This window comes from Electrophorus electricus, chromosome 13 (genome assembly GCF_013358815.1).
Source record: "Electrophorus electricus isolate fEleEle1 chromosome 13, fEleEle1.pri, whole genome shotgun sequence".
Taxonomy (NCBI): domain Eukaryota; kingdom Metazoa; phylum Chordata; class Actinopteri; order Gymnotiformes; family Gymnotidae; genus Electrophorus; species Electrophorus electricus.
The window spans coordinates 9,060,398-9,073,070 of record NC_049547.1 but is presented as its reverse complement, the minus strand read 5'-3'; the positions used below and the strand labels follow the sequence as shown (position 1 = coordinate 9,073,070).

At 38.8% G+C, this 12,673-nt stretch overlaps 1 protein-coding gene across 2 annotated transcripts in view; it reads left to right on the top strand.

Moving 5' to 3' along the window:
- sorcs3b (sortilin related VPS10 domain containing receptor 3b) overlaps positions 1-12,673 on the top strand; it is a 90,572-nt gene that overhangs the window by 50,785 nt on the left and 27,114 nt on the right. For both annotated transcript variants that reach the window (XM_035532468.1, XM_027000186.2), the window contains exons 7-13: positions 3,480-3,598; positions 4,468-4,557; positions 6,340-6,519; positions 6,719-6,865; positions 10,854-10,956; positions 11,170-11,246; positions 12,360-12,451. In XM_035532468.1, the coding sequence (XP_035388361.1) occupies positions 3,480-3,598; positions 4,468-4,557; positions 6,340-6,519; positions 6,719-6,865; positions 10,854-10,956; positions 11,170-11,246; positions 12,360-12,451 (808 nt within the window). The remainder of the gene's footprint in view (positions 1-3,479; positions 3,599-4,467; positions 4,558-6,339; positions 6,520-6,718; positions 6,866-10,853; positions 10,957-11,169; positions 11,247-12,359; positions 12,452-12,673) is intronic.

Genomic DNA, 12,673 nt, shown 5'->3' with positions numbered 1-12,673 from the left:
TACCTAATACAGTTATCTAAACTGCAGACAACTGTAGAAAAAGAAATGCAAAACTAATAGTAAATTATTATTGTGTTAATTTAAATTAGTATACAGTTTTTCTAAGAATCTGAACCAATATCTGAACCAATATCAGCTTTCAAATCTGTCTGATCTCTCTTAATTTCCTGATGTTACATTTCCCAGAGTTGCTAATGATAATTAATCAGCTCAAGAATATCTGTTTGCTAATTGGTTCACTCAATAATCAGCTTAGCATTTTATATAAAATATTATGTGTTTAACATTTTGGAAGCTGCACATGGTGTGGAAGTAATGGTGTAGAGTGATATGGTAGAACAGACAGTTGTACAGGCAGCTGAGTGTATTTACGTGTATTTAGAGGGTATTTAAGAAAGAGAACACAGGGTGTAGATTGTGGAGGGTCAATGTCAAAGAATAGGATTCAAGAGATGTAGAGGATGCTCTGAATGTAAAATAAAATGACAGCAGCTTTGATCATATGATCAATCAAGGTCTTTCCCCGAGAGATCAGACAGAGAACATGACCATGTGTACAGATCAAGAGTGACAGCAGTTAGAGAAAATAGGTATGTCAAAGTTATAGTAACACCATGTTCATGACAAAAATACAGTGCAACCCATTGTTACATAGACCTGCTAATATAAAAAACATTGTACATTTTTGTTTCCATGAGGAGAAATAGGTACAAATAACATTATTGCTTGTCTATAAAACTCTAAAAAGTTGAGTGAGGTATGTAGGACATACTCTGCAGAACTATCCAGAGTGCTACAATAAAATGCTACCCATATGAAGCAAGTGCATGAAGTACATTATGAAAGAAATATGAAGGGAATAAAACATGCTAGATTACAGATTTAAACATCTATCACTATACATAACACACAGTCAGCTTTCATTCATTTTAAAGGGTCTGATCATGCAGTAGAGTACTAGTACTAGTCATGTGGTTATATACCAGAAGATGATGGAGTCAGGAGGTAGCTCAGCTGTCTATGAATAGGGATATTTAGATGAAGCTGGATTCAATTCACACAAGGAAAGAAGGCAGGGAGGAAAGCATATAACACGGTATGCTGTGGTATCCCATCCCACCATCACACTGCCTTGTATGCCACACTGCATCATATACCACGCTGCATTGTATCCCACACTGCATTGTATGCTACACTGTGTCATATACCACACCATCATATACCACACTGCATCGTATACCGCACTGCATATTATGCCACACTGCATCATATACCACGCTGCATTGTATCCCACACTGCATTGTATGCTACACTGTGTCATATACCACACCATCATATACCACACTGCATCGTATACCGCACTGCATATTATGCCACACTGCATCATATACCACGCTGCATTGTATCCCACACTGCATTGTATGCTACACTGTGTCATATACCACACCATCATATACCACACTGCATCGTATACCGCACTGCATATTATGCCACACTGCATCATATACCACGCTGCATTGTATCCCACACTGCATTGTATGCTACACTGTGTCATATACCACACCATCATATACCACACTGCATCGTATACCGCACTGCATATTATGCCACACTGCATCATATACCACGCTGCATTGTATCCCACACTGCATTGTATGCTACACTGTGTCATATACCACACCATCATATACCACACTGCATCGTATACCGCACTGCATATTATGCCACACTGCATCAGACTGCACATACCTGCTGTGGGCCTCTACCTTCCAGCATATCACTTTGCCTTTTCAGCTTCAGTGTTGCTTACACAGAGAGAAGACCAGACGGGACCAGAAATCCCAATGTTCAATTCCACCATTCACCAAACGCCTGAGGGTCCCAAAGGCCATCCTCTTTTTATAGTGCTTTTTATTTCTGTTCCTCATTCCTAGAGACTGTTAGGGAGTTCATTTCCCCTGGCAGTGGCGGGTGTGTAATCGTGACCCATATGGCCATGGAGCAGTCGTGTAGACAACAGCAGGAGCATGGCAGGAATGAATTCCACATTTTTTCCACTGGACAGAGATAGTATATATGTTAACATTGATGAAGTCCTACTGCCCGAATGAAATAAAAGACTAAATCAGTAAAACACTGCAGCATCCATATGTGTTTTCTATGTATAAATGTTTTAGTTTGTTGCATATGATTGCAAATCATTTACATTTTCTTTTACAGTAAGAGTATTAGTATATACAACAGGTGAACAAATTATCTTCTCTGGATATTTTTTTGCATATTTTTTCAAATATTGAAAAATTCATACAATTTTAAGATGCATTTTCGAGTGGTTGCAGTGGGGAAGATTTTTTTTTGAGTGGTTGCAGTGAGTGAGAGTTTTTATATTTAAAGCATGGTAATTGTGTTGGGATGGCACACATTAATGGTTTTGAAAACATTGCATTTTGTCTGAGCTTGTAGCAAATCAGTTGAGAAAAACTGCAAAAATAGTTAATCAGTATCTTAATAGTAATTAAAGTAACTAAACAGAATGGAAATAATTGTTAAAAAGAGTAGTACAATAAGTCAATACATGCTAATTATATCATCAATAAATACTACACTAGCTTTTTGCTGTTTTTAAATGCAATAAAATGGTGCCTGACAAACACTGAGGGGTAGTAAATTCTCTGGAGCATATATATAGGAGGCAGACTCATCATTTTTCTTGGACATAATTCTATTAGAAACTAGAGTATATTGTTTGTCTTAAAGGTTTACAAAGTGCAACACCTGTTTGCCTGGTGTTACCACTGCTTTGTATAATATGATCTTATTACATTTAAAGAAATTCCACTGTCCCTTCCTGTCCCCCAAACACATCCACCTCCTGCACTGTACCCACAGAACTGTGCTGTACAGCAGAGATGTCTCATTCAACCCTCCATCTATTTGTTTTTCTCAGTCTTGCTTTCACATTATGCTAATGGATGGATAGATGAATGAATGTGCAGGGAGACAGACAGATAATGGCATGTTTTGATTGATTTGAGTAACCACAAAGATATTAACATACCAGTTAGGTTTGGGTGTAGGCACAGCATTATTAAGCTGCAATTAAATACAGAGGGAGTAGACATAATAACATAAACATCCAATAATACATGAATATCACACCGCTACGGTTTGAAGTAGTGTTCCTCTGTGCCTTCAAATAGCTCCAGTGTTTTATGTCCTGAACTGTGTGCAGTGGGATAATAAAATTGTTTTTGTATGCGTCTAAGAATGTAGTGTGTGTGTGTGTGTGTGTGTGTGTGTGTGTGTGTGTGTGTGTGTGTGTGTTTGCACACATGCGTGTTTGGTGAGTCTGTTTCCTTATATTTTCAGTACATGTATGCACATATATGTATGCACCTTATATCCTGACAAGGTACAAACACAAACGTCTGTAGAGGGGAGGTTGTGATGTGTATCTGTTTGTGTGTGTTGTGTTCCAGTGATTCAGTATGTTACATGTAGAGCACAGAGATGTCCTGATGGGAGTAGGCAGTATCCATTCAGCAGCCAAATCGACACCAACTCTCTAGTGGTGCAAGATGAATACATCTTCCTCCAGGTACACTGCAGCACCTGTGCTCACACTGAGTCTGATACATCTGTTTGTCTGTGTGTGACATTGTGCACATAGCATGTAAATCATATACAAGTGTGTCTTCACATGTGTGTATGTAGTGGGTATTTTGGACTCTGCATTGGCCATATGCTGTCTGTCCACGTGTGCATACATTGTGAGTGTTTTAGTGTGTGAGTGTGTGTGTGGTGTCCACATGCTGGTATGAGTGTGTGCCCATTGTATGTGGATGTTTTGATGTGGGCATGTACAAGTGTGTCTGTGGATTCTTGCTGTACACCATACAGAGCTCTTACAACACACTAGCATCCTACATCAGAGTCGTTACAACTGACTTTGTTTTGACTTTCATTGCTTGCATCAGTTGGATTTAAGTTGACGGAGAATAATGACTGTATTGATTTGAGCAGTGCCGAATAGGAGAGTGTTTGACACTCTGTGTTTCCCTCGGGAAAGCTTGCTACAACTTCACACCATGACCGGAGGAAAAATGACTGCATCCCCTCACTATTGATCAGACGCTTACACCACTATAGTGGCGAGCAGTCTATCAGCAACACTTAACTGATCAGAGGATAAAGACAAATGTGTGTGTGTGTGTGTGTGTGTGTGTGTGTGTGTGTGTGTGTGTGTGTGTGTGTGTGTGTGTGTGTGTGTGTGCGCGCGTGTGTGTGTGTGTGTACATGTGTTCATGTGTGCAGGTGTGTTATGAGATCTCTGATATCATGGGTAGTGTGTGAATTGATTGTGCCTGATGAGGGTAGCTTTGTGAGTGTGTGTCTGTGAACACATCTAAATTGTCACTAGCCAATAACCTTCTCTCTTCTCTCGTTGTTCCTCTATGTGTGAAACAGCTGACAACAGCTGGGAGAACTACATACTTTGTATCATATCAGCGAGGACCTTTCAGACACATCCAGTTGCCCAAATACTGTCTTCCCAAAGTAAGATATCGGTTTCTGGTTGGAAGCATTTTTACATGTATATTTAAAGGTTTAGCAAACTAATACTAATATTTGATAGACTTTACAGATAAAAAGCGAAACTCAATAATCACACGTAAGCATCTTAAAGAAATGCTGCTTACAGTGGAGTTAATACTTGTATACTGGCTCTTCAACAGTCAGAGCTCTGTCTGGAAGCCCCTAGAAAGCAACCTGAATAACATTTCTGCATAAATTACTCCTAAAATATGATCCCAACTTTTATTTAATAATAAAGTCTAATTGTATACACATGAAAATACAACACACGTAATATTTTACAATAACCCATATTATCAGTAGATATAATAATCAAGTTCTTAATTAGTAAAAGTAGGCACCCTCATCCATTGGCAGATGCACTTATCTAAAGCAACTTACATATTTATCAGTATGACAGCATGTGTGCGGTCTGAGAACTGAACTCATGACCTTGTTGTCAGTACTGCGCTCTAGCAGCGCTACCCAGTGAACCGCAGGAACACCGAAAACCGCTTTAGATGAGGGCAATTGAAGTCACTTGTTTCAGTCAGTTCAACATGCAGTTGTAGTTATTTACTCTTCATAACAGAAGTTGACTGCAATATATGCAATATGGCATGCTCTGATGCACAAGAGGAAAGGCTATTTTAGAGGAGCTTAGAAGAAAAGCTATTGAAAACCAAAAGATAATAAGATGAAGGGGTTGCTAAAGGATTTCTAAAAACTTTGGCCTCTAATAATCATTACACAATAACAAAATCATTTTCTAAAGGGAGAAACTCAGCACTGTTGCTGAATGTCCTACAAAGATCATGATAAAGATCCCTACTAAGAGTAAGAATCTAAGGATCTGCAAAAGTCTCTAATTAAGGACCACCTAAATGTTCCACATGGCTGTGGACAGAAAAAAAAATATTTTGGGAAATGTAGACAGACAATTTATACCAACAAACATCAAAACTTCATCTGAGAGATGAAGCATGATGGGTGAAGTACAATGGTGAGGGGCTGCTTTGCTGTCTCAAGGTCTGGATGGCTTGCAGTCTCTGAGAGACCAAAGGGACCAATGAAGCTGTAAGAGCAAATTCTATAGCACAAAAAAACAGGTTCCTAAAACACAAAAGACCCTGTGTCATACAACATGAAACATATTTAAAGCACAGGAATAAATCAATAATAGGATGTCTCAAACAGAAGAAATTCTGAAAAGCACGTTTGACTGCAGTCCTGTTCAATAGCTGTGGTGTGATCTGAAGCAGGCTGCCCAACCAGGACAACCAAAAATTATATAAAAACTGAAATAGTTTTCCTATTTGCTGTTTGGTTTATAGAGGACTGATCAGAAAACATTTGGTTATTACCATTAAGTGGTAATATGACACTAGTTATCAAGTAAAAAGATTCATATACTTTTTCCATCATTGACTGTTGAACTATTTGCTCAGTAAAAATATGACAATATAAAATAAGTGTGTTGCTTGTAAATAAAAGTTCATTTATCATTATGTTTTAATTGTATTCACATTATATCATAACTAAGATGCCAGTTATGCAGAAATCTGGGTCATTTCTAAACGTTCACAAGGTTTATGATTGGACCTTTAAAACAATGTACACATGACAAATAAATACAATATATTATTTGTGCATGTGTGTAAATGTGTGTGACTGTGTGTGGATGCACATGCATCTGTGTGTGCACAAATACATGCACCACACACGTGTGTGTGTGTGTGTGTGTGTGTGTGTGTGTTTGTGCAGGACATGCACATTATCAGCACAGAGGATGGCCAGGTTCTGGCTGCAGTGCAGGAATGGAATGAAAACGACACATATAGTCTCTACATCTCAGACACAACTGGAGTTTACTTCACTCGCTCTCTTCCCCACCTACGCACATCGCGAGGCCTGGCAGGCAATCTCATCGTAGACATCTACAAGGTCTGTGACAACCAGTCACTGGATTAGGGCTACTGGCAGAGGCAGGGATTAGGGTATTAGGGATAGTGAACACGTCTAGCAGTAATCTGTGGGCATTGAATTAGTGGGAACAGAAAGACAGAGAACTTGAACGGTCAATTAGTAAACAGACAAGATGTAAACTGTATCTTCTGGTTCCTGACCCTGCGGTTATGTACAGGTGGCAGGAGTCAATGGAATACTGATAGCCAATAAGAAGGAGAGCAAGCATATGAAAACATTCATCACCTACAACAATGGCCAGACATGGAATTTGTTGCCGGCACCCCCTAAAGACATCTCTGGACATGGCATTAGCTGTAGCCTGGTAAGAACTGGCACAACATGCTGCAGTCCAAAATTGGATGCATCTACACTTTCTTTTTTTCTTGTTCTTTTTCAAATTATTTTCCTTATTTTAGACTAATAGTGAAACTATGAAATAACACATTATTGTACAAATTAAAGAATTTCAAAAATCTAAACTACTTAATATTTGTGATTGTTTAAAGTTGTCTCCCTTTGCCTTCATGGCTTGGCAACTCTTGGCAATCTCTCTCCAGTTTCATAAGGGAGTCACCTAGGAGGTTTCTCCAACAGTCTGGAAGAAAGTCCCACATACCTCTCATGGTTCCACTTCTTTAGCATCCGGTTCGCATGGCGATGGCAGCATATTGTTTTATTAACATTTTGTTCACATCTTCATGCCATGTTCTATTTTGTTTTCCCCACACCTTATTACACTCACCTGTGTCTTGATGTTCACTTGTTAATCAGTCTATTTATACCGCATGTCTATGAGTCTATTTTGTTATTTTGTATGGACATTTGTTTGTATGTGCATCTTGTGCTTTGATTCAGCTCAAGAAGTCGCCTTCTCTCATTATGTATTTGTCCACTGGGGTGACGCGTTCTAACCAGAGTTGGATGAAGCTCCAAATAAAACTTGTACACTGACGTGTCTGTGTCCTGCCTCATCTCACTCAATGATACAATATGCTGAGCAATGGCTAGCTAAAGGATTACAGCTCTAAACCAAAACTACTTTAATGGACGCACTTTTTTACAAAATAGACTTGAAATAAAAAGGTATTGGAAATAAATTCATATACAGGCATTGCACCACATCCATTAAACCACACCCATCATTCCATTAAACCACACCCAGCAATACATTATACCACACCCATCACTGCACTAAACCATTCACAACACTGCATTAACAATACCCACCCATTTAGAGAGAATATATAATTGGTTAATTTTACTGTCATTTGAAATTAGTGTCTCAATGAGTTACTATTGCTCAGCCCTCTGTAAATTTGTAGCTGGACCAACAATCACCACATTATCAACATTCTTTCCAGCAACTGCAGAGGTAACAAAATTGAAGGATTTACTTGTTTAGATTTGTATTTGTTTAGATGTTGATTGTCAAATTATGAATAAATAAAATTAGAAGAAATACTTTTAAAATACTCCTAGGCTGCAGTAAAGGATAGAGGGAGTGAGACATGAGTGTTGCAAAGGAATTTCTTTATTCTCCATTGTATAGCTAAACAAAAGCTGCAGAGCATCAAGCATGCAAAAGAATCACTCAAAGCATGGACTCGGCAGCGGCAGGCTTGGGTGAGGACAAAACACTTGTACCAGAGCAATGCACAGCACTGGAGCTAGACGCCTATGGGCTTTAAGTAGAGAGAAGCTCAAACAAGGTACAGGTGAAGGTGATCAATAAACTAGGGGTTGTGAACGAAGTAGGTGGCTGGTGTGTGTGTGTGTGTGTGTGTGTGTGTGTGTGTGTGTGTGTGTGTGTGTGTGTGTGTGTGTGTGTGTGTGTGTGTGTGTGTGTGTGTGTGTGTGTGTGTGTGTGTGTGAACCAGTAGGTTTGTGCCTCTGGCTGGGTGCCCGGTAACCAATCAGAAACAGGGATAACACAAAAAGTCCAAAGACTTATTTCCATTATGACACTTAGGCCCACAAAGAGCATAGAGGGCCATGATGGTTCTCCACAGGTAGATAGCATTGATGTATTTGTTGTGTTGACTTTTGTTCCATAAGTTGCAGTCAGTTTACTTTGAACTACATTCTCAAATGAACTCATTCAGAAAATGCTGATGATGTCACAAACTGGTGATTGGACGAGAGTGGTGTAAATATCCAGGACATAAATTATCCAGGATGGGGTGCCACTTACGAAAATCATGATGTGTGCTGCATTAAACCACACCCAGTACATCTTAAAACCATGTGCAGCACTGCAGTAAACTACACCAAGTACTACATTAAACCATACCCAGTACTGCATTAAACCACGGCCAGCACTGCATTAAACCACACCCAGTATGGCATTAATCCACACCCAACACGGCATTAAACCACATCCAGCTTCACATTAAACTACACCCAGCACTGTATTAAATCACGGCCAGCACTGCATTAAACCACACCCAACATCACTTTAAACCACACCCAGCAGAGCACTCTCAACCATTTCACTGCAAGTTATACTGTGTATGACTATGTATGTGACAAATAAACCAAACTTGAACTTGAACTTGAACTTGAGCACTGCACTAAACCATTCCCAATACTGCACTAAACCTGCCTGCAGTGCATTGCAGCACACGTAGCGTAATATTAAATCACAGCTAGCAACTATTAAACCATGTGAGAGAAAGACAGAGAAAGAAAGAATGAGAGAGAGAGAGAGAGTTTGTAAGAAGCAACATTTCTAGAAGAGTCCAACAGCAGTAATTGTGTTTTCTCTCTCTCCCTCTCTCTCTCTCTCTCTCTCTCTCTCTCTCTCTGTTTGGAACGAGCAATAATGAAATTAAGGACATTCCTGTGCCATATCTCTGAGCTTTTAATTAAGATGCTCTTCTCCCTCAGAGGCTTCATATCTGATGCTTTATATGCCTCTCAGAGATTGGAGAGTTCAACTAAGAACTGAATTTAACAATTGGGGTTAATTTATCAACATATCTCTGAAAATCTTAATGACTTTTCCTGTACACTGAGGGAAGTTTATGATGTGATTTGCTTTCTGCTGGCTACGGTGTTGTGCTTTTATGTAGAAAAAAGTGTGTGTGTGTGTGTGTGTGTGTGTGTGTGTGTGTGTGTGTGTGTGTGTGGTGTGTGTGTGTGTGTGTGTGTGTGTGTGTGTGTGTGTGTGTCTTTTGTCAATCTCTAAAGAAAGGAGAGCTAAAACAGGCCTTTTTACAGCATTTAGCAGACTCTTATCCACAGCGACTTACAAAAGTGCTTTGACATCCTATAGTATGTGTCCTAGTCAGGACAGTTGGGTAGAGTTAAACTGAACCACTGAACTAGGATACTACTAGATACAGGAGTCAATGCTGATAGCTAGAAACAAATGCAAAATGACCACAAGTACAATATCCAACAATAATACATGCAATAATACCAAATAATAAGTGCTAGGAGTGTTCAGTTAATCAATAAATTTAACACCTTTTGGCATCTTATGTGTTTATTTGCAGGATAAGTAGAGTAGACTGGATGCTGTACAAGTTAAGAACAATTAGAGAAGTCCAAGGTTAGAGCAGCTAATATTGTAACTTTTTTCAGAGCAGTCAGGGCAATTAGAGCTTTAAAACAGCTAAATATAAGCATTATTAGACCAGCTTGAGTTTACAATATTTAGAACTATTAAAGACATTTGAGCACGTAATGTAGTTAAAGCTGATAAGGAAGTTTTTAAAGCTATTATAATTCTTAGAGCAGCTAGACCTGTTAAAGCCATGAAAAAGGACAAAGCAAAAAGAACTGTTAGAGAAGTTAGAGCTGTTATAGATATAAAAACATGTAGAGCTGACAGGGCAGTTCAAGTTGTTACAGCTACTATTGTACTCCGAAAAGATAAAGTTGTTTGGGCTATTAAAGCCAGAGTTGTTACAACAGCTAGAGTGATAGAGCTGATAAAAAGGTCAGTAATAGTCCGAGCCATTAGAGTTATACAGAGCTGTCACAGTAGCTAGAGCTGTTAGACATGTCATGCCATTTGTAGTCAGAGCTATTAAAGAAAGCTGACTATTCATACTGAGCTGTTACAGCAGCTAGAGCCGTTAGAGCTGTTGGTTCAGTTATGAACAGGTTTGTTAGACTGACTAGAGCTATTAAAATGAGAAAATGAATACTGTAGTGGTTGGGTTTCCATGTGTGTGCGTGCTTGAGACTATGCTGACAATGATTCACTATGGAAAGAGAAATGTGCCACATTGAAGATGTATTTTGCATCACGTGACCGCTATTTGCATTAATATGTCATAACTGATGATGTGTTTTTGTTTCAGCCATCCTGTTCCCTTCACATCCACCTGCAGATGTCAGAAAACCCCTACACACCTGACACCATCTTAACCAAGCAGTCTTCACCAGGGCTCATAGTAGCCAGAGGTGTGTGTGCACATGTGGAAGACAAGGGTAGATAGGTAGAGCAGATAATGGGTTAAGTTCTCATTGAGACTGCAGTCTTTTAGCAATAGGAAGAGTACATCTGCAATTTGTGTTAGTCTTGTTCTCTGTGTTACTGGTTTTACTCTGTGTTACTGTACAGTTGTTTGTGGTACTCTAATGTTGTTCTCTAATGGAAGTCTGATCTCTGCACAGGTAACGTGGGAGATGAGCTCTCCTTCGCTCACTCAGGCATGTTCATCTCCTCCGATGCAGGCAACACCTGGAGACAGGTGCAACCCCAGACCCCTCCCGAGAGAGTTTTTCAGTTCAGCTGCATTTGCTGAGTTAACCTACTAGTGTTTTTACGCATAGTTGTGCTAAAATAAGAGCCAATAAAATGTCTACTCTAGGATATGCCACTATTAATTAAAAACTATTTTAAGAGAATAGCAAACCTATTGATCTACAAATTGGTTTCTTTACAAACCAGTTGATTAAAATAATTGTTTGATAGTTTCTTTTAGGATGTTCCTTGAAATGTATTGAGTTACAGATTTTGCTATGTTTCTCTTTCGCTATTTATGAATAAGTTAACCTGCTAGTAAAGAAATGCTCTAATTTGTTTAAATATATTAAATTATTTAAATTCTTTCCCATATCAGCATCAATAGTGAAAGGTCCTCCTCAGAAACAGTACTGGCAACATCTGGTCTGATTGGGCACAGTTATAGTTATATAGTTATTATAGTTATTTTCAGCAGGCTGCTGAACATCAGCATAAATCTGCCCTGCTTTCTCTATGCTGATAACTGTAGCTCCTCATGTATTGACTGAGCTGCTCATGAATACTGTAATTACACTATATTAGCAGTTTTACATAATATTAATAACATGTCTGGTGATACTGCTCTCTCAGTGAGGGGTCATGTGGCATTGTTTTACAATAAGTGCCATTAGGCAAGTTTAAATTAAACTGGAAATAAACATGCCAACACAACACCTCAATATCATTCTAAGCTCAAAATTTCAAACATTTCTAATAAAGAAAAGACAGTAAATTACTAAAAAGAACAACTTCACAATGGTTTTCCAACCACAATTCAATTGTGTTAAATAGTTGCATATCTGAATGATATGCAAATCACATATTGACAGATTATTTCAGCATTAAAAGAAAGTAATGCAAAGTGATAGTGTTTGGCCTTACGAGTCTCTGTCCACTGTGCGCTCTCGGCTACTTGGCCTGTGTTAGTGGATTTTGTAGTCTGATCAATGAAGTCTGCTGTTTGTGGTTTTATCTGTGAGTTCTGCACTCTGTGGTCTGATCTGGGAGCTTTATTATTTGGGACTGTTCTGTGAGCCGTACTGTTTGGGCTGATCTATGAGCTCTACTGTTTGTGTAGATATTTGAAGAGGAGCACAGTGTTTGGTTTTTGGACAATGGAGGAGCTTTAATGGCAATTACACAAGCATCAGTTCCCACACAGCATTTATGGTAAGAAACACATACGGCAGCATAAAAAATAAAATGGTTGGTGCGTGATCAAGTGAACGTTTAGCTGAAGTTCACTTGAGTTTATCTGGAACTTTTGAAAATAACATTCATTTACAAAATAAGATCTGGAAGGGAGATGTATTGGCATATGTATGCACATAATTGCAAACAACAAAAAATGTTTCTTACCATTTTAAATCATTTGGAATTGTTCAACGTGTG